General features: G+C 42.5%; 1 protein-coding gene across 1 annotated transcript; it reads left to right on the top strand.

Moving 5' to 3' along the window:
* Positions 1-871: 871 nt before the first annotated feature.
* Positions 872-21041, top strand: rereb (arginine-glutamic acid dipeptide (RE) repeats b). The gene is made up of 17 exons (XM_083771893.1): positions 872-1084; positions 1878-1926; positions 2387-2511; positions 3916-4015; positions 4101-4199; positions 4781-4861; positions 5009-5159; positions 5300-5392; positions 9199-9395; positions 11650-11811; positions 12121-12231; positions 12528-13666; positions 15270-15477; positions 15576-16278; positions 18573-18710; positions 19667-19850; positions 19997-21041. Exons 1-17 carry the CDS (start codon positions 1059-1061, stop codon positions 20028-20030), a joined length of 3600 nt encoding a protein of 1199 aa, XP_083628019.1. The 5' UTR covers positions 872-1058; the 3' UTR covers positions 20031-21041.
* Positions 21042-21428: the final 387 nt, after the last annotated feature.

Raw genomic sequence — 21428 nt, 5'->3', positions numbered from 1 at the left:
GAGCCATATATGTCGCCATCGTGCAAATGGCGCAATGTGATCTTAAACACATTACCGTCTATCCTCGTGTAGCCGCCCTAATTAGACTATTAAACTTGTAAGCATTTGGAATCGGGCTGGGTTGGACTGCACAGACAATTGTATGCAAATGTCCCAGGACCCAGCCAACACCTTGCTGTCACATGTAATAACAAGCCAGCCCAATTATAACACCGTTTCTCTATGATTCCAAAACCGATCGCACCTATAGGAATGCATGAGTAGCACGACTAACGAACATTTGGGCAAAAACGTCGAATTTAGAGGACCAGTTCGCCACTATAAGGCTTTTGTCATGCTTTATTATGATATCCGTATGTAAAAAATATAAATATTATATTTTCATTTGGCGAAACAGTGGCTGAGAACGGCTCATTTACCTTGGCGGGGCAATTAAGGTGCGCTCAGAAAAAGGTCCCATAATTAAGGGGGCCCACGTTGGCTAGATAGAGTATGGACCATGGTTGGATTATGGATAATGCTTTCCATTATTGTAGTAGTAGCAACAAATCAGTATTACTTGTTGTTTATTAATGTTACTAAAGTAACATTATAGCTTAATATGCATTTTAACGTAGCCTCTGATATTTGTTAGTATCGGTAGTTTACAGTGTTGCATTTCAGTAGCCTATGCAAAACAGAAGAAGTAAAAAACACAAAAAAAACAAAAACAACATACTATTGTAATGTAAGTTTGTGTCGCTAGTCGTTGTCCTGTCGTGTTCAGTGAGTGTGTGTGTGTGTGTGTGTGTGTGTGTGTGTGTATGTGCGCGCGCGTGTACACACGACGTGCGCGTGCGTGGTGTGTGTGTGTGTGTGTGTCAGAGAGAGACAGAGAGACAAACTTTCGACTGGGGTCACTGCACACAGCATAGCAGAGCACTGAGAGCAGCCAGTGGCGTAGCTGCCTCCATTTTGAATATCTATGTAATAGAGGGGGAATCGCATAGTTTGTATCGACCAGTGCAGTGCGCTGCGTAGCGTAGTGTCAACAAGCCACATCCAAACATCCTGCGATCATGGACGACCTGTTCAGTCCCAGAAGGTAATTAGTGTAGACTCTAAACTGCACAAGTTGCAGTGTGTTTTTACAGGATCTGTGTGACACACATGTCTGCAGAGGGTTTAGACACTTTGCAGAGCGTTTGTATGGAATACCTCGAGATGTCAATGGTCACGAAGTTGTCTGCTAACAAGCTAGCCAAATAATAGCATACTCGTTAGCTGTAATGCTAGCCCAGCCCCGACTAGCAACAATTCCTGATTAAGATGGCCAGCACTTGTTTATTTTCACAGTGTACATTTGACAGATTGTCATCGTGTAACAACCATATTATATGCAGTGTGCGCATTGTAGACCGGTCTCAAATCTGATTTAATGACAATCAGGTGTTCGACTCCACTCCAGATTTGACGTGTGTTTTGTAGATTTGCATTGGTCGCGGTCGCTATGTAGGTTATGTCAACAACCATCTTGTGATGATGGCTAACGTTGACATTACTGGTGACACTTGAGCTAAGCTTACGAGGGAGCCAGCTGGCCACTGTCAAACTATTACTAGATGTGGCTCACAGTAACGTGATAGTAAAGTTCATGTATGTTGATTGACTGACACTATTGCAGAAGCATCGGGGTTCGTTTATGTAATAAGTAAAGTAAGTCTTAACTGAGATTGGCTCCTATAATGAAGGGGCGGGATGTGGGGTACTGAAGAGATTGTTTTGTTGATGGAAGGTAGCCTATATTGATATGTTAAGCTGTTGGTGCTCAATCGAATGCTGCATTGAGCTAATTAGTAGTAGTGTTCTGAAATATTATGTATTTGATGTGTTTGTAGGAGCCTGAACAGCACACAGGGAGAGATCCGTGTGGGACCAAGTCATCAGGTAGGCACAGTGAATCATTTTAGACAAACTGTTTCTTCTGCCATGTAAGAAGAATACAATTAACTGAAATAAATATATACTACAACACATATGATTTTGATGTTTTATGCTTATGCATGGGTCTAACTTAATCTTCTAAAACCTAGTCCGATATATTAATAAATTAGTAGTAATTATCCATTAATACCCGGCCTTTTCTACAAATGGTTTCTAAATCAGTATTTGTCATACTTTCAAGTTTTTTCAAAAATAGCAGAGGTACAAGATCACAGAAGGGCACAAAGTGGCACGAACTGTGACCTGTATATCTGCTATTTCTTTTAATACAAAACAAAAATCTAGAATGTCACAGATATTTTCTTGGTTTAAATGGACATGGCTAGCCTATTATTTTTGTGCTCCTATTAGGTTCAAGGTACTGTACTGGTATTTATTTGTCTCCCTCTTATTTTTCATGAAGGCTAAGCTTCCAGAGCTGCAAGCACGACCAACCCCCAGTTTACACACACTAACAGAGAGCGAGGAGTTGGTATGGACACCTGGTGTCAATGACTGTGACCTTCTCATGTACCTCAGAGCAGCCAGGTCAGTGTTTGAGCTTAATTGTACATTAGCTACCCCGATATGTTCCCTCAGTCCCTACGCTCATCCTTGTAGCTCCGAGATGAGGTTTGATTGAAGTATTTATTAATAGTTTGGGGAATTACAGTACATTTCAGGCACAACTCAATACAAAACTGTTAACTGTGGACGACACCATAAAGCATTACATGTGTTTACAATAGGGTCCACCATTTTCAATTCCTTATAACTTTAGAGACGTACAAATATACACTTCTATATACCCAAAAACAGGAAATCATCATAGAGGAGGTAAGAAGGGGAAAAAGACATATACAGTGAGGGGGAGGAAAAGGGGTGGGTAAGGGATTCAGATTTTACGTGGGCCAGTTTCGAATTGCAGCTGTCCATAGGTGCCCTTTGAGAGCAGTTTTGAAGGAGTCAAGGGATTCGCATATCTTAATGACTGTTGGTAGGGTGTTCCACATTTTTGTGGCATAGGAGCGAAATTAATTTGGGTTGCACATGGTTTGTTGAACTCCCTCTGGTGTTGTGGGTGTGGACTTTGTTGACATTAATAAAGTATTTACATGTACATGGGTATCTTGGTGTAGCGAATCTTGTGGACCAGACCCATTGCAAGATGCTGTACTGAGTCATCAACCCTAAGCCATTTCAGCCTGTCAAAGTGGGCAGGGGTGAGGTGGGTTCGGGGAGTGAGGCCAAGTAGTAGCCTGACCAGTTTGTTTTGGGAAGTCTGGAGCCTTGTTTTAAGGTCACAAATCCAAGCCCTCCCATTGCGTTTCAGAAACGGCGCATGGTTCCCACAACTTACGCTGCTTACCCTTTTCTGCAGATTTTAACGAGTTAAATTTAATTTAGGAAGGGCAAGTTGCGGCATGAGACGAGCGTTTAAATCGGTTGTTTAGTCAGCTGCTTCCATGTTTTTCGAGGAAGTTGAAAAGCTTTAGCGCCTCCCCGGCGCCTCCCCTGGTCGAATATGGAATTAGATTTTCCAACTGACTTCAGTTCAGTCGACATGCACATGCACACGCACGACTTCCTTGAAAAACATGGAAGCGGCTGACTAAAAAAACGATTGAAATGCTCGTTTCATGCCGCAATTTGGATTTTCTTGGCCGTTCCTAAATTAAATTTAGTTTAGCTCGTTAACGGACCTTCACCTTTTGGATAAAATCTGCAGAAAAGGTTAAGCAGCGTAAGTTGTGGAAACCATGCGTTTCCGAAACGCAATGGGAGGACTTGGATTCGTGACCTCATCTTGGAGCTACAGAATGAGCGTAGCGACTGAGGGAATGTCCTGGGGATATACATTTGCCAGTCATTCTGTTTATATTATTGTATTATATTATATTTTTAATTCTATTGCATTTTATACATTTTATTTTCCCATTATTTCTATTGCAGGAGCATGGCAGCATTTGCAGGGATGTGTGATGGTGGATCTACAGAGGATGGGTGTTTAGCAGCCTCTCGTGATGACACCACACTCAATGCACTTAACATGGTGAGGAGCAGAAGGAGCTTATTTAAAAATGACAATAAAATAGTTTTCAGTTTGCAAATTCATGGCTGTGTTTTTCTCATTTCAGTTACATGCAAGCCATTATGATGCAGCAAAAGCACTCCAGCGCCTGGTTAAAAAGCCAGTACCAAAGCTCATTGAAAAATGTTGGTCAGAGGATGATGTGGTAATAATACTACCTCAGTTCTACTGTGTTTGTTAGTTGATGAAGGTTAAATTAATAGAAAATGCATTCATTTTGGTTGTGTGTTAAAGTTCCTCAAGTACTTTAAATATAAAAAGAGAGTATCCGGGCACTCAAAGAAACGAACACCTTTATTAAATTAAAAAGGCGTTTTTGATTCGTGTGAGCACCTTTTTATCATTATCATGTCTTGCTATCTCTGTTGAGCACCTGGTTAGTTCCTCTTTTTCTCTACTCCAAATATATTTTGCTAGTGATTTATTCTAGCTATCAGTGTCAATTGTACTTTATTTGTGTAAATGAATGAAATAGGAAGGACTTTAATTTCCTGCAGACTTGAGTCATAATAATCTTTATTTGTAGCGCACTTTTCATTAACATGGAATCTGAGAGTGCTAAAAGCAGAGTTTAAAAATGTCGAGCATCTCTCTCCCTTTCCATTTACTGAATACCGGTACTCAAAATATGTAATATCAAGTACCTAACTAAGTATTGTTATCATGCGAAATTATGGAACGATCTGTTAAAGTTAAAATGTTTTGTTTCTGTTCTTCTTACAACAGAAGCGATTCATCAAAGGCCTGAGACAATATGGCAAGAATTTCTTCCGTATTCGAAAAGAATTGCTGCCCAGCAAAAAAACGGTAATTGAACATTCTTAATAAATGATTTATAATCCAGTGTTCTTTTTTTTTTTCTTTTTTTTTTTTTTTACATATACAGTTTTCTTTTTCTTTTTTTGAAACTGACCCTAGTAAATTATGGTGTCTTTAATTGTCTTTTCTTATCAGGGTGAACTGATCACATTCTATTACCATTGGAAAAAAACACCAGAGGCGGCAGGAACAAGGGCCTATCGTCAGCATCGGCGACAGCCATCTTCACGCAAAGCCAAGACCCGCTCGGTTACAGCCACTGTGAATACGTCCCGATCGCACTCAAGTATGTGCGCACTCCTCTGAACTTCTCATAAAAAAATTCATTCTAGTTACATTCCATTATTTTGTTGATGTTTGCAGGGTAAGGTAGTGTGACAATCATATAACCATGTCAGTCGTCTAAGCTTGTATCTTCCTTTGCAGTGGACCTGAGCTCAGCCAGCGAGGATGATGTTGACAGTGAAGACAGTGAACAGGAAATGAAGAACTATTCATGCAGTCATTGTTCCACAACAAGTAAGTGTTATTCTTAATGAGTTGGGCAGAGTTCAGTAGCAATTGGTCACACAAGATTTATGCGAGTGTTTGAAACCATTGAAAGTGCTTGAATTTGCTGTTGAATTTTGCTAGTGTTTTTTTCTACTGGTGCGAAACAATGTTCGTAATGAGGCAAAAGTAATTGGACTTGAGGATCGTTTAACAAGACTGCAAATGTTTATCACTAGAAGTTCGGGTGTCTTTGCGGCCCTTACCTCTAGCGTCACGCGTCGTTGTTTGTCCGTGACTGTGGTGTGTCTGAGTGAGACACACACGTGTATATATATATACACTGTATTGTACTGTACTTACTGTACTGTACAATTTAGGCATTTAGCAGACGCTTAATCCAGAGCGAGAACAAAAACATGGTAATACATCAAATACATAAAAATAGTCATCATGAATCATACGTAAGCTAAGAACAGTGGAATATCTACAGTATTTAATGAAACTATGTGTATACACTATTGAGTGCTATGTCTACATAAAATGCTATCTAAGTTACATACTGTAAGTTGAGCCTTTGCATATGCCTGTAAGGTCATCGAAGCTAGGGCAAGTGCTACAGGCTATGATGGAGTCTGAAGAAGTATTCAGACTACAGCGGAAGATTGGGACTAAGGTCGCATTCATACCAGAGAGCTTTGCTGCGATTAAAACGAATCCTGCTGCGCATTGTCAGAAAGTGCGCTTCGTTTGGCAGGTGTGAAGGCTCATTCGAATCCTAATGCGCAGCAAATAACCGCATTTTACTCCGTCCAAAAACGTGGGTTTCGCTTCGCTTCGAATCGCACTTGACTACGATTCGGTGCAGGTGTGAATGCAATCCGCAGTAAATAAAGGAAATGAAGCAAACATAATGTGGCGGGTGAGGAGCTGAACACAGTTGGAGACGGTTAAGGCATATTTTACGCAGCGCAAAGATGTCCCGTTACTGTGGATAGACGTGGTCGAATAAGGAGACTGAAGCCCTGATCGAAATGAGGACGTGTAGGCTACATTAATCAATTGCTTAAGAAAACACATAAAAACACTGCAGTGTATTATAGCCTACATAATATTCTAATGTCTGTGCGTGCCGTAAACATGGAGTGCTGTCACTGTGTGGGACTGGGGAGTTATATCAGTGCGCTCATGCAGCGCTGTGCCTCCATGCCCAAAAGAACAGTGTGTGGCGGCTGCGTGCGTAGAGAGAGAGAGAGAGGGGGGGGGGGTCCCAGACGGCACGACACATGCACGTTATGAGTGTAATTTTATCACCATAGATTTCACTGTGTAGGCTATAGTTTATGAATGGAACACATTGATAAAGGTCCCCCCTGCTGCGTTTCCAATTGCTGCGAATGACAGTGTGAAGGCAAACCGCAACCAATTAAATATCCAAGAACCTCAATGTCCCCGCCCATACGGATCCGAGTCTACCGAAGTATTAGGTGAGAATGCGACCTAAGTGAGTCTGCAGTTCTGATTGCAATGGGAAGTGCATTCTATAGTTTTGGAGCCAGAAGGGAGAAGAGTTTGGGATGTGTGGAGTGTTGTCCCGGCGTTTTTAGTGAAGGTACTTTCAGCTTCCCTGTGTTGGCTGATCTGAGTTCGCGCTTTTGGGCAGCGGTGGCCTAAGGGTTGGTTAGAGGAGCGCCCTTGGGACCGGGAGCCAATGGAGGGAGCAAAGAAGGGGGGAGACGTGAGAATTTTGGCTGGTTGCATTTTGGATCAATTGGAGGGTGCTCTTGCCAATAGGTCAGTAAGGAGGGAGTTAGAATAGTCAAGTTTTTTTTTTTTTTTTTTTTTTTTTTTAAGATATTTTTTTGCGGCTTACGCCTTTTTATTGATTTTTTTTTTAAGGGACAGATAGTAGGCTGACAGGAAACGGGAGAGAGATGGGGGGATGACATGCGGTAAAGGCTGTGTCGGGTTCGGGAGTCGAACCCGCGGCACACCGCGACTGGATCACCAGTCCGGTGCCCAGACCGTTACGCTACGGCCTGGGCCAATAGTCAAGTTTTGATATGACAGATGTCTGGATAAGGAGCTGGGCTGACTCCTGCGTGAGGAAGGGTCTAATTGGTTGAATGTTATAGAGTGGAAACCTACAGGATTGAGTAACCGCTGTAATGTGTGCTTTGAATGAGAGGTGACTGTCCAGGAAAACACCAAGGTTCTTGGCTGTTGGAATCGAAGTTACCAAGATGTTGTCTATGGAAATAGTTAGCTCCTGCATGGGGCAGGACTTACCTGGGAAGAAGAGAAGCTCAGTCTTGTCTGTGTTCAGCTTGAGGTGGTGAGAAGACATCCACTGTGAGATGTCAGCCAGGCAATGCATGCAGCAATGGGCTCTTCCACCTGAGTAGCAGAGTACTGTACTGTACCCACTGTACTGTATATACATATTATTTACAGATCACATGATTGCACTGTAATATTTAAAGACGTAGGGAAATGAAAAATAGGTTTTTCACACTTTTAGAGCATATCCGTGGTCATCATATGGGCATACCTAACAATCTATAGCAAAACAATGGGAAAAATTCCATCTTTGTGTATTTGTATATCAAAAGCATGAAAATAATAATAAAAGTCCAATTTTAATTTGAACGAAAACATGCTGCGTGTCGAGTCCTGCATGAATAAAAATTAATCTTGATTTCATTCACCTGTTTGATTCACATCGCTGCACATCCTCCAAACACAGCTGGTTTTGATTACAGAACTACTCTGTTTTTAATCTCATTCAAGATGACATCCAGACAGTGCATTACTTGTTTTAAACTTAATCGTCACGTTAAGGTAGGTTAGAAATAAGCCATGAGCTTTGCTGCCCGTCTCTCTGTGACTTGTAAACAAACAAACTCAATGCACGTATCGTGCACGCGCAATCGCGCATGTAGGGGAACTACGTCCCATACCCTGAAGGAATGCAACGTTCTGAAAACACACAGCTTTCCGTTTCAGAGTGAAACTCTTTAAAGACATGATTTGTAAACAATATACATATTATTTACAGATAACATGATTGCAGTATAATATTTAAAGACATGATGATTTGTAAACAATATAAATTATTTGCAGATAACATGCTTGCAGTATAATAAAAGAAAGTGGAGTGGGGAAGTAATGAAATCTGGACATTAGCGCGAATGAGTGCAGAGATAGTAGGGGAAAGATATTATTAGCTGTTGTAGCTAACAAGAAAACTGCCTGCAGGCTGGGACAGTGGAACCGACTCAGAGTCACAGAGGCTACCGTGGAACAGGGGCGGCACGTGTCACGTGACAGTGAGTAGCCAATTACAGCGCTGTATTTGGTCAAATGGCTCGTAGCAAAATTGTATAGGGAAGCAGAAGAAGCTGATGATAACATGAGATCGCCTGTGATGTGAGGGGACAGGGGGTTTGGGTTGTTTTGGCGAAAATGGAGTAAAGGAAAGATTGCAAGTACGTCGAAGTTGTTGAATGGAGTCAGAAATGGTGTCTGGCTAGATCTCGCGGGACGGGAGTCCAGGCGCGCGGTGCGCCGTGACGTATGAACTTGGAGCTCGAGCAATGCGGAGGGGAAGAGAGTGACGCAGGAGGAGCAGTAAGTACAGTTCGGGACAGTGGTTTCGGCGCCGTTGGCGACGTCACGCTTTGTGTACTTGTGGATCTGAACCATGCTTTGCTGTTGTGGGCGTGGAATTATGGTGTAGTTCAATTTACATCAAATATTAACATCCCTCTTAAAATGCGCAAGATTTTGTTTCCTGAAAATCTGTACAAAACCTAATCACAAAACCTTTTTAACAGCTTCTAAGGATTGGCAGCCAGGAGGCAGGGACAATATCTTACTTTGCACAACATGCCGCACGTACTACAACAAGCATGGCCGTCTGCCACCAGCTCAGAAACCTGCAGACCCTCCATTTATGTTCAAACCTGTTAAAGAAGAAGAAGAGGGCCACAATGGCAAGCATGGCATGAGGACGAGACGGAGCAGAGCACCCGTAAGCCTGAAACCACATCACTTCATCACATGCAGTGTACTCCATTGTCATTTTTCATATCAGCACATATTTATGCTCTTCAACCAGGATTTATGCTCCTCAAACAATGTGTACTTCGCTGCCTAGGTTCCCCCCAGGTGTCTATACTTGGCCCACTCCTTTTTTCCCCTCTACAATAAATCTCTTTCATGAAAAGTGCTGATCTACAAGTAGAGATGCTCCGATCGATCGGCGTCCGATCATGATCGGCCGATAATGCCTCTATCGGATCGGATCGGATCGGATCGGAGTTCTCAAAATAAATCAAAATGTCCGATCAATATGCCCGATCTAAACAGTGGTGAAAAAGTGACTCTCAGAAAGGAGAGAGAGAGAGAGAGACAGAGGAGGAAGAAAAGAAAGGAGAAAAAAAAGCAGCCAGAGAGCACCACCACCACCACCACCACCATGAAATATCTGGGTGACGCAGTGTTGACAAACGTGCTTCTGTTTAATGTCATCAAAGTCCCCCTTGCAATGCACTCCCTTCCCAGACCCCTGTACTGCAGTGGAGTAACTTCCATTTACATTTCACAAACGTTTTGCTCGTGTCGTACGTTCCAGTCCAAAAAAGCGCTTGAGAAACCTGTGCAATTTCATCCAGACCAAAAGAAATGCCCCCGCTGTTAATTTTGCATCGCATTGTAAACAGCTGTGCCTCGTTATAGCCACACAAGTTTCTAATTTGCGGTCACAGTCGCGACACTTTTCAGTTGTGTGGTACTTTTATATGGATTTAACTGTAACAGAAAGTTCTATCCAGACTATCCACACAGTCCCATCTCCCAGTCACGGAGCTGGGACTAACACAGACACAGAGACAGAGACGCGACGACGAGGCTCAGCATATCCAGCTAGAACCTAGAAGCCAGAAGTGTTGCCTGTATAACTCTATGGCAGAAACAAGCAACCTAGGTCTATTCAAAATAAGCCAAAAAGAAGCAACACTGGTCGTTTCTGGCCAGTGTTGCCACATCTGTTTATAAGCGATTTTGGGATTATTTTTGTAGATTGAAAGAATATTGGGAGTCCTTTGCTCTTGGCATGAAAATGTTTGAGAACCACTGCTCTAAAACAATATTAGACAAAGTTTGAGCCACAAACACATTGCTCTCTCTCTTGTCCTTTTGCATAAATTAAATATGCTTATTCATGATTCTGATTATAGAGAAGTAGCCTATGTTAGTTTGTTTTATGGAAACAGTTGTTTGTGTTGAATGTGCTAATTGCACAGAATTATTCAAAAGAGATAAAATGGGCAAGCCATAAAAGAATGCATATTGCACTTGTCTTTTCATACGTCATGTGGAAATAAGGTAAATAAAAAAGTAACATTAATGTTGTCATTTTAGCAACTGGCCCCTTGCCATTTTCATAATGTGGCCCACATGTTCAGCTATTTGAGTATCCCTGGTTTACTGTGTCAGAAAAGGACACCAAACTCGCAGTTTGCAAGGTGTGTGATTCCACGACACTGTGATCGGTATCGGCAATATCGGTTATCGGCAGGTACTGCTTCCAGTGATCGGTGATCGGCCCCAAAAAACCTGATCGGTGCATCTCTATCTAAAAGTTCCAAATGCGGAATCTTGTGATGCATTGTGAGCTTGTAGTTTGGCTATTGTTTATGAATATAAGTACTATAGACGAATAACAGTTTTAAGTCAAATTTTATTCTGACCCCTCCACGAAAAGGCGTCTCGTTGTCCTGACCCCTTATCCATCATTTATACATTATGGATAATTAGTGTGGACTTAAACTGTTATTGGTCTATAGTACTCACTATTGTGACATGCCCAGAATAAGAAAGTGGCAAGTAGACTGTTAAATAAATGGATTCATTCTAAAATGCGGTTTTCAATAGATCAAACATAAAATTAGTGAAAATACAGAAACCTTTTTTATTATTATTATTATTTATTACATCAACAATCATGTCCACAGGTTTTTTTTTTTTTTACCAAAATCTTATTAATCACATTTTCCACAGTGCGCAAGCTAGTAAGATCAGAAATGATGCATTGAACAACTATATGTGCTATAAAACAAATTATTTTATCTACTGTAATTTACAACATAGCCTGCGTATTTTTTTTTACCAGTTTATTTAGTTTATTTTTCATATATAAAGAGAACACATCTTTGTTGAGAATAAGTAAAGTATGTTCATGAATAACAGCGATTTTTTTTTTTTTTTTTTTTTTTTTTATCCAGCTGTCATCTTTGAGAAGTGGCCACAAGAGGCTTACAGGCTCTCCCACCAGTGAGGACCAGCAGTCCAGCAGCCAGACCTCCCCGAGTGGAGCAAGTTCTATGTCTAACACTTCTAGAACTTCTTCAGACGGTAAAAATGACTCTCCAAAGAAGCCAAACAAGGTACTTCACATGATGTAACTGTATAATATATAAATATCATAGTGAAGGCAGGGGTTTTGAAGTTGTTTAGCCAGTTTATATGTCCGTTTATAATCCATACATTGCTGCCAGTGGCCACCTACCGTAATCAGAAATTCCTAATAAGTTTGAAACTGTTGGATCTCAGGATGGGATTATTTAGTATTGTAGCATATAACATTCATAACTACTTGTTAATGATAGAATATCGCTGAAAATATCATACTTTTCAGTGATACTTATCCTGTCTCGTCTTAACAACTATTAATGACATGATTGTTGCATTAACAGAAGATTAAGGAGGAAGCACCATTACCAAAGACAACAAAACGTACGAGGGAGAATGCCGCTCAGGAACCTGACGAGGCAGATAAAGTTACACCTAAAAGACCCAAGACACAGGTGGGAAAACAGCAGCTGAAGTGTTTGACTTTATGCAGAATACCACTTAAAATTCACTCACCATCAATGGTCCAAAGAGCATATTAAAAAACAATTTTCCAACATTCAAGAAATGATGTGGGTTTCTGTACTTTGACCGGGGAATTGACCATATTCAGTTCACCCGTAGTTCCCACCCCTGACTGAGTATAATGCAAGAGAAACGTCCACTGTGTGATCATGGTCAATGGCTTGCTCCTGAAATATAAATCATCCCCTACAGGCACACTAACTGGTGGTATTGTTTGCCCCTGCAGGAACCACAGGGATTACGGTCCGAGGGGGAAGCAGAGACGGAGGAGAGCTCTGATAGCCGCAGCGCCAATGGTGATGTCAGCAGTGACACCAAAGACATTGACCAGGACAACCGTAGCTCCTCACCCAGCATCCCCAGCCCTCACCAGGGCAACGAGAGTGACTCTGACTCCTCCGCCCAGCAGCATGGCCTCCCATCAGAGCCTGCTGCCCTGTCTGACTTTCAATCCCCACAGGCGCCAACATCTCAGGGCACCCCAACAAATCCCCTGCCACCCCAGACCGCACCTTCCTCTGATCCTGCCCAGAGTCCCCCTCCCCCTCCTCCTTCTCCAGATCCTCCTAAGCCGGCCTCCATTCAGCCAGTCGACTGCATGGCCCTGCATGGCCGTCCGCAGCCCACCTCTCACCCTCCCCCGGGCCAGCCACCTCTCCCTCTGCCCGTGGCACCGGGTTTCCCACCTTCGGCAGCATTTCAGGTTCCCCCGTCTGTTCCTTCTCTCCCTTCCCAATCTCTGCCGCCGCACGGCCCCCCACCTCAGGTCACGCAACGCCCCCCTCATTTCTCCAGGGAGTCCCAGCTTCCCCAGAGTACTTCTTCCGGACCCCAAATCAAACCGCCCCCCACCACCCCTATCCCACCTTCACACAAGCAACTGCAGCACCTACCTTCTACACCATTCCCCCAGATGCCTTCCAACCTCCCACCCCCCCCTGCTTTGAAGCCTCTCAATTCTCTGCCCAACCAGCATGCCCCAGGTGCCCCTCCGCCACCTCTTCAACTCATGCCTCAGTCCTTGCCCATACAGCCACTTCCTGCCCAACCTCCAGTTCTCTCTCAGCTGCAGAGCCATCCTGGCAGAAGCAGCCATTCCTCTCACCCACCCAGTGTGTCCTCACACCCTGTCCCCTCCGTTGCACCATCATCTACTATTGGTCTCGTTCCTGGTCTCCAGCCCTCCTTCCCCTCTCTCTCTCTGAGGCCGTCGCCCAGCACCCCAGTGGGAGGAACACACATTCAGATCAAAGAAGAGCCGCTGGATGACTCTGAGGAGGCAGAGAGCCCACCACCTCCTCCTAGAAGCCCCTCTCCAGAGCCCTCCGTTGTGAACATTGCCAGCCATGCAAGCCAGTCTGCCCGGTATGTTGAAGACATTTAAGCAGTCAGTTCTGCCAAAACAGTTTTAGTTCAGATTTATTAGGCTCCTACACGTAGCATAAATGGTAATGCATAACAGACACACACATTCACATAACAGACTAGTATTGAAGTGTTTGCAGGCCAGGGAAAGATGGACAGATTGCTGATATTAAAGGCTATTGAACAAAAAGCCTCAAATCATGAACGCAGTGTGCAATTTACGTGAAATCTTTCACAGACTTTCCTACTAGGCTGAGGAATATATCCCACCCTTCTCACATTGGCCTGTTATAGTGCCACCAACAGGTGGATTTTTGCACAAAATGTGTCAAATCATCTAATTGCCATCCAAGGCATAGAAGAAATGGAACCCTTTTCACATTGGCCTATTATAGCGCCACCAGGAGGCCACAACCTGTCTTGCCCTGGAGGAGACTTGTGCCCTGAGGGACACTTTATCTAGTTAATTCTCTCACTAACAGCTGAATTTTGACTGGGTTCTTGCCGCAAGGGTGCTTTTGTGTGGGTGGTGAAGAAGAAATGCATATTAAGCCAAGATGTTGGGGATAACAAAAACGGAAGAGAAGAACTACAGTCTATCTAATAATTCTGCATTATTTACAACAAGTTGTTAAGCACAAAGCCACCATTCTCACTTTTCAGTTATTGATGCATTTTAAATGACAGCAATGTATAATATTATTTATTCAGCAATGTAAAATATAATTTATTCTCGAGGACAAGCCCTTTGAGGACTAGAATATACAATATTGGTAACCGTAAAGTAATAATATCCAGAACATGCAAACTATTTACACAAGAAAACATAGTTGAACTAGAGTCAACAGTGATGCATCACAGGCCACCACAAATGGTTGTGCTTCTATAACTTTAGCACAACAATGACGATGTGTTTAATCACTGGGAGTACTTGTGCTCTCTGGTGGCCAAACAGGGAATTCACTTGAGACTTGTTGGCCAAGTACCATTTCTGAACACAGTCAGCAAACTGACTCACCTCCACCAGAGGCCCACATAACAGAGTGTACACAATTTACATTGCTTAACCCATTAAGACCTGAGGCTGATTCTAAAAATGCCTTCTAAAAGCAGTAGTTCTCACTTTAAAATGTTTTCAAAAATAGCATATGTACAAGCTTGCTGTGAGCTTGGTAGATCTGCTATTCTCGAATAGCCAACGCTAAAATCTAAGATGACCGATGCTTTCCTGATTTTAATGGGTTAATGCAGGCAGTGATGCAAATAGCCTGCATCCTGCTTCCATAGACTCACTAAATCGGGGATGCAATACTGTACTCAGTACAGTATTGCAGTAAAGCCAACGACTGACGTTGTTGAAGTAGGACTCATAAAATGTCCCTGCGACCCATCTAAAAGACTACCCCTAGGTTCCGGGACCCATTACATCGAAAACCTATTTAGATCACTATAGGACAAGTAAAATAACATTAACCTGGCAGTCCTGGTCTAGGCTACTTATAATTTTAGGAAATCGTTCTTTGCTGGCAGTAACTGATGCAATTTCCTATTGTTTAAGGAATTACTTTTTTGCATGATTTTCACACTTGTTGTCAATTTCTAGGTTTATCAAACACTTGGACCGAGGCTACAACTCCTGCGCCAGAACAGACCTGTTCTTCACTCCACTTGCATCATCCAAGCTGGCCAGGAAAAGAGAAGACGCAGTGGAAAAATCCAGGAGAGAGGCTGAGCTTAATGCACGTCAGGAACGTGAGAGAGAGCGGGAGAAGGAGAGAGAAAGAGAGCAGAGAGAGGCGGACAAGAATGCTGTGAGTATACCGCTCCTTATGTCTTCATTCTTCCTCTGCTTCTAATGCATCGTGTTTACTATAATGTGTTATTGCAACTACTCCTGCTTGGCTTACAGAGAGCTTCCAGCTCTTCTCATGACAGTCGCATGAGCGAGCCTCAGATGTCGGGCCAAAGCCACATGCGGTCGTCCTTTGAACAGCCCCCCACCACAGTGGCTGCCGTGCCCCCCTACATCGGACCCGACACACCTGCCCTGCGCACCCTGAGCGAGTACGCCCGGCCTCACGTCATGTCCCCCACCAACCGCAACCACCCTTTCTTTGTGCAACTGACCCCCGGGGACCCCCTGCTGGCCTACCACATGCCAGGTCTCTACAGTGCCGAACCCAGCATGCGAGAGCGGGAGCTCAGGAACCTCCGAGAGAGGGAACTCCGAGAAAGGATGAAGCCCGGCTTTGAGGTCAAACCTCCAGAGATGGAAATGCACCCGTCAGCCAACCCGATGGAGCACTTTGCCCGACACGGGGCGCTGGCTCTTCCACACATCGCTGGACCGCCGCACGGCCACCACTTTGCTTTTCACCCGGGGTTCAACCACCTCGAGCGAGAGCGGATGGCAATGGCACAGCAACAGATGCGCCCAGAGCTGAGTTATGCCGAGCGACTGACCGCAGAGAGGCTCCATGCTGAGAGGATGGCGTCGGTCGCCAGCGACCCTGCTGCCAGGCTGCAGATGCTCAATGTGACGCCACACCATCACCAGCACTCGCATATCCACTCTCATCTGCACCTGCATCAGCAGGATCCACTCAACCAAGGTGAGAAAGCATTTCCTTTTTTGTCAGGTATTAAACCACTTGAAACCATGAAAGCTAGACAACCTGTTCTATCCCATGTCATACAGTTCGAAAATGCGGTCCGACGTGCATTAAGCCATTAACGCGAGGCTGTGACACACAAACATAAGTTACTAAAATAATAATCAGACTATAATGGAGGTGGGACACAACAGAGACAGCTCAACAACTGCTGCGAGGCGGGAGGTTGTGCCACACAAACATTCACGTTACTAAAATATAAATAATCATACTAATATGGGGGGGGGGGGGAACACAACAGCACTTCTTTCACCTGACAAATATCATGTGAAATATTGTGTATGTGATAGTTTTTTGTTTTTTAGAAAAAAGTTATTCAAGGACGGAAAAAAAACATAGAACGAAAAAACAGTACAAACACACAAAACAAAAGACATTTGTATTTCTGATATTACAGATTATTATTTGAATTCCTCATAGATTGACCATGGGCTGAAGGAAGAGATCCCACTTTTCCACTTGTTGTGAAACCTATCGTCTTGTAGTCCTCCATTCCTGAGTATGAATGTTAGCTTTTCTCCATCCATCCATCTTCAACCGCTTATCCGTAGTCGGGTTGCGGTGGCAACAGCTCCACCAAAGTGCTCCAGACTTCCCTCTCAAGAGCAACATTAGTGACTTCCTCCTGGTGGATTCCGAGACGTTCCCCGGGGTCTCCTCCCATTGGGACGTGCGCCGAGGACCTCCCTAGGGAGGCGCCCGAGAGGCATCCTAACCAGGTGTCCGAACCACCTCAGCTGACTCCTTTCCAGGCGAAGGAGCAGCGGTTCTACTCCGAGTCTCTCTCGTGCTGAACTTCTGACCCTATCTCTAAGGGAGATGCTAGCCACCCGTTGAAGAAATCTCATTTAGGCCGCTTGTATTCGACCTTATTCTCGACACATTATTGTCTGCTGTGTTGCTATTCGATGTGTACACTGTCATTTTTATATAGGTATGGTATCTAAAGAGCACAAAGTACCTTTCTGAACGCACCAAGTATCGCGAGACTTCGGAGCCAGAAATGATACCTGCTGCTGTTTAAATCCTCAGATTCACTGCCATGTATTCATTGCACTTCCGGTGTGAGTTTGGCTCCCATGAAAGTGTCATGGCGCAGCCCAGTCACGTGACTACTTCTCTTCCTTCTCAAAGCATCCTTGGTTTGAATCAGGGGGGCAGTCAGACAGATATTTTGTGAAGCCTATAAGGAAATCGCGATTCATATAATGGCCTGTTGTGGCGCTGTCATTGGACCCAGAAAAACCCATAGCCCCATAGAAGTCCATGTATTTGGGCCCAACTTCACCTAGACTGTATTACCTTAATAAACATGGTCATGAATACTTTCTGCTTCCAGTCACTAGTTTAAAGTCTCATTTCTAATGTCATAATATTCTTTTTGGAAAATTATGGTCCCATTAATTAAAAAAATGACCATAAAGTTCTGAGGGGCGTGGCTACCGTTACAGTCTATGATCGGGATTCCCCTCCCACTCGAGTCAAAATAAAAACCAACAGAGAAGAAGAGGGGAAGTCCCGCCTCGTGTCTGGGCCAGCCAATGGCCAGCTGGGCCAAAACGGAGCCAGCCAATGGCCAGCTGGGCCAAAACGGATCTAGAAATATGGCGATTTACATCAGGAATTACCATAGAATTACAGGCTTCATTTTACGTCCATGTTAGACCCGGGGAACGCTTTGTCCATATTTTTTACAGTCTATGGTTTGAATGGGTTAAATGGCCTACATCTAAATCCTGGAGCAGCACTGTTTAATGCAATGTATTGTGTTCTAAGTTTTTTTTGTTGAATTACTCATTACAAAGTTGTAAAAGTCAACAGTATGTATGTATATCCATAAAATAAGCAAGCAGCACCCTCAGACAATACACTAGTTCTGTCTTTCAATCATTTTATTATTATGTTTTGATAATTCGCCAGATGTATGCATATTACGGTCTACAGTTTCATGTGATGAGCTTAAACTATAGTGTATTTAATTATTAAGAAGATGATCAGTAATGTAATTGTGAAAATAATAAAATGATTGAAAGACAGAACTAGTGTATTGTCTGCTAGCGTGCTGCTTGCTTATGTTATGGATATACATACTGTTGACATTTACAACTTTGTCAACAAAAATACTTATACACACACAAATAAATTGCATTAAACAAATTAAATGTACTGTATATGCTTGTCCAGTAAAGCCATCTTGCTTCACACTAATAATGTTGGATCATCACCACCACCAGGTTCCGGCCCTCATCCTCTGGACCCGCTGGGAAACGGACCACGTTTGGCCAGGTTCCCCTTCCACACGGGCCCCATCCCCAACCATCTACTCAATGACCTGCCTCATGATCACGAGATGCTTCGCCACCCCTTGTTCGGTTAGTAACCTTTAAACCATCTAAAATAGATGTCTTGCTTTCTTTGGTCCCTGGTCGTGGAACGACCTGCAGACTAGACTAAAATTGGCCGTGAAAGTTCCCTTGAGACTTTCAAATGGATCACCTCTTACGTGCACTCCAACATTTGCACACAGTTTGAACAGGTACTAGCCTCTAGGTTAGGCTCATATATTTATTCACTTCTGTATTGTACATTTCTAAAATAATGTAGTACTTTGCCCTTCTTGCGTCTCTTAGGGTTGTACCTCTTTGTAGATTCTTATTGTATTTTTAGGTATTCTGGAGGATAAACATGGATGTATTACTCTGTCTGTATTCTGTAATGTCATGTATTGTGGTAGCACTCATTTTATTTCTGCCTCTTGGTCAGTTCCCACTCTTAAAAGAGATTTGTCTCAATGTGTTTTTGCTGGTTAAATAAAGGTTAAATAAATAATAAATAAATCTATACCAGAGAATCCCAATCTGTGGGGCGCGAGGATATTGGAAGCAGGGCCCCAAATAAAGTCATGTTAAAGAATTACTGAATGAATATTGATTATTCTTTAAACCCTTGAAAAAAAGTTTGTTTTCATTGTGATACAGATTCATAGGAACCTAAAGTATACCATTGATCCAAGCCGAACACGATCAATTGTTTATTTTAATTGATCATTAAAATAAACACTCTGAAAATGCACTCTTAAAAGCTATCAAGATTAAAACTATTAGTAAACTATATGTACTAGTTGACCAGGCTCTGCTCTTTTTCCCCCATCTCTTTGCTGAAAATAGCAGATGTACAAGGCTACAAGCTCACACGTGACATGGTCTGAACTTGTAGGTCTGTTTGTGGAGAATTTTAGGATACTATTCAAGTGCAGTAGACTTAAGACTTAAAACTCACCGAGTCCATGTATTTCATTTAAAGCTTGTTGCCCTTGCATGTTGTCTAGGAGCTGCATATCAACGAGAGCTGCAGATGCAGGGCCACATGCCCCAGATGTCTGCTGCACACCAGCTCCAGGCCATGCATGCACAGTCTGCAGAGCTGCAGAGGATGGCTATGGAACAGCAATGGCTGCATGGACATCATCACCTACATGGAGGCCCTCTACCCGGGCAAGAGGATTATTACAGGTAAGGTGTTTGGTCGATTCATGTAGTTCTTCTTTTTAAATGCATAATGTGTCATCTTGAACTATATGGGAAGTCATCAATAGTTGCTCAGTGATCTGTGCGTGTGTGTGTGTGTGTGTGTGTGTGTGTGTGTGTGTGTTCTAAAGCCGTTTGAAGAAAGAAGGTGACAAGCCATCATGAGCCCCAGATGGTGCATGCCATAAAAACCTATACTATACCTAATGAATAGAATACTGTGTACTTTGAAAACTGTATAAGAGAATATGTGTGTCCTTTGTTTTGTTTTAATATATTTCAAAAAAGAAAAAAAGATCTTTGAAACTGTATGCTCATTCCTTGTTCAGCACTTAAAGAGAATGTCCAAGTTTGTCTGCAATTTTCCTATTGATAGTCTAGTTTTAAAAATTTATACTGTCTTTATCATCAAAATGATTCCAATCGCACGTGTTAATGAGGGATATGCAGGTAGGGAGTTCTTAAACCCACTGAAGCCGTTTCATATGCAGTAAGGTATGCCAAGATATGTCTCTCTTAAAGGATATGAAATAATCTAATAGATTTAGACTGGTTTTCAGTTTAACTGTTGCTTTTGATTTCTACCTGAAACACTTGTACAGAATTACATTTTAATCAGTGTTTGAATGACTGACTTTTAACAACCTAGCATGATTTTCTTTTCTCAGTTTTCACTGAACTTGAGTAGCAAGTTGCATTGGTGTGTGCATAGAATTGGAAAGCATAGTAGAGATCCATTTTATTCGAAATCTGCTAAATATTTGTCTAAATCCTAAAATTTTATATTTCAAGATATCTTTTCACAGTGTAACCTAAGCTTTTACTCATTTTTGAGATTGTAAATGTAAATATGTGTTCAACCTTCTATATTATTGATATTACAGTAGATGTGACCTTGGCTTTCAGCTTGGCACAGTAAAAGTAACTCATTTAGATAAATACAGTATATAGTGTTACTAAGTGAAAGAATTGTAAATTGGACTATCACCTGTGTCACCCCTAACAGAAAGTTGTATTACAGCAATGTATCCACAGTGTTTTAATGATCAGGACAAAGAGTATTAGTATGAAATTAACACCTGTTATCCTAACCCAATTAAAACTGTTTCAAATTTACTATTTATGTGAAATAATATGGTAAAAAGTGTATACATTGCATATTTATTTCAATAAATAATTCTGCAATAACACAAACATGAACCTGAATATAATTATTTATATTCCAATCCATGCCAAAGGAATGCACGAACCACAACTACGTCCGTTGCATACATATTTTCAACATTCATGTTAAGCTTGAAGGTTTGAGTTGCTCCATCAAGTTTGCCAAGGACATTTATGTGAAATGCTAATGGCTAGCTGCTATTTATTGCTGCTTCCCATAGTCTGATTGATAGACCATGTTCAAAATTCAAATAGATGTTCATAGACATGTGCAGGGAAAGTCCTAAATCAGTTGTGTGAGTATGCCAGTGCTCAATACCCATGTGCAATTTTAGATTGGACAAACTATTGATGGATATACAGACTGACAGAGCTTCTCAATGTACAGACAAGAGCATC

The sequence above is a fragment of the Protomyctophum parallelum genome, assembly GCF_964188405.1.
Source record: "Protomyctophum parallelum genome assembly, chromosome: 8".
In the NCBI taxonomy this organism is placed as follows: Eukaryota; Metazoa; Chordata; class Actinopteri; order Myctophiformes; family Myctophidae; genus Protomyctophum; species Protomyctophum parallelum.
Note: the sequence above shows the minus strand (reverse complement) of the source record. Positions and strands in the feature narration are given on the sequence as shown.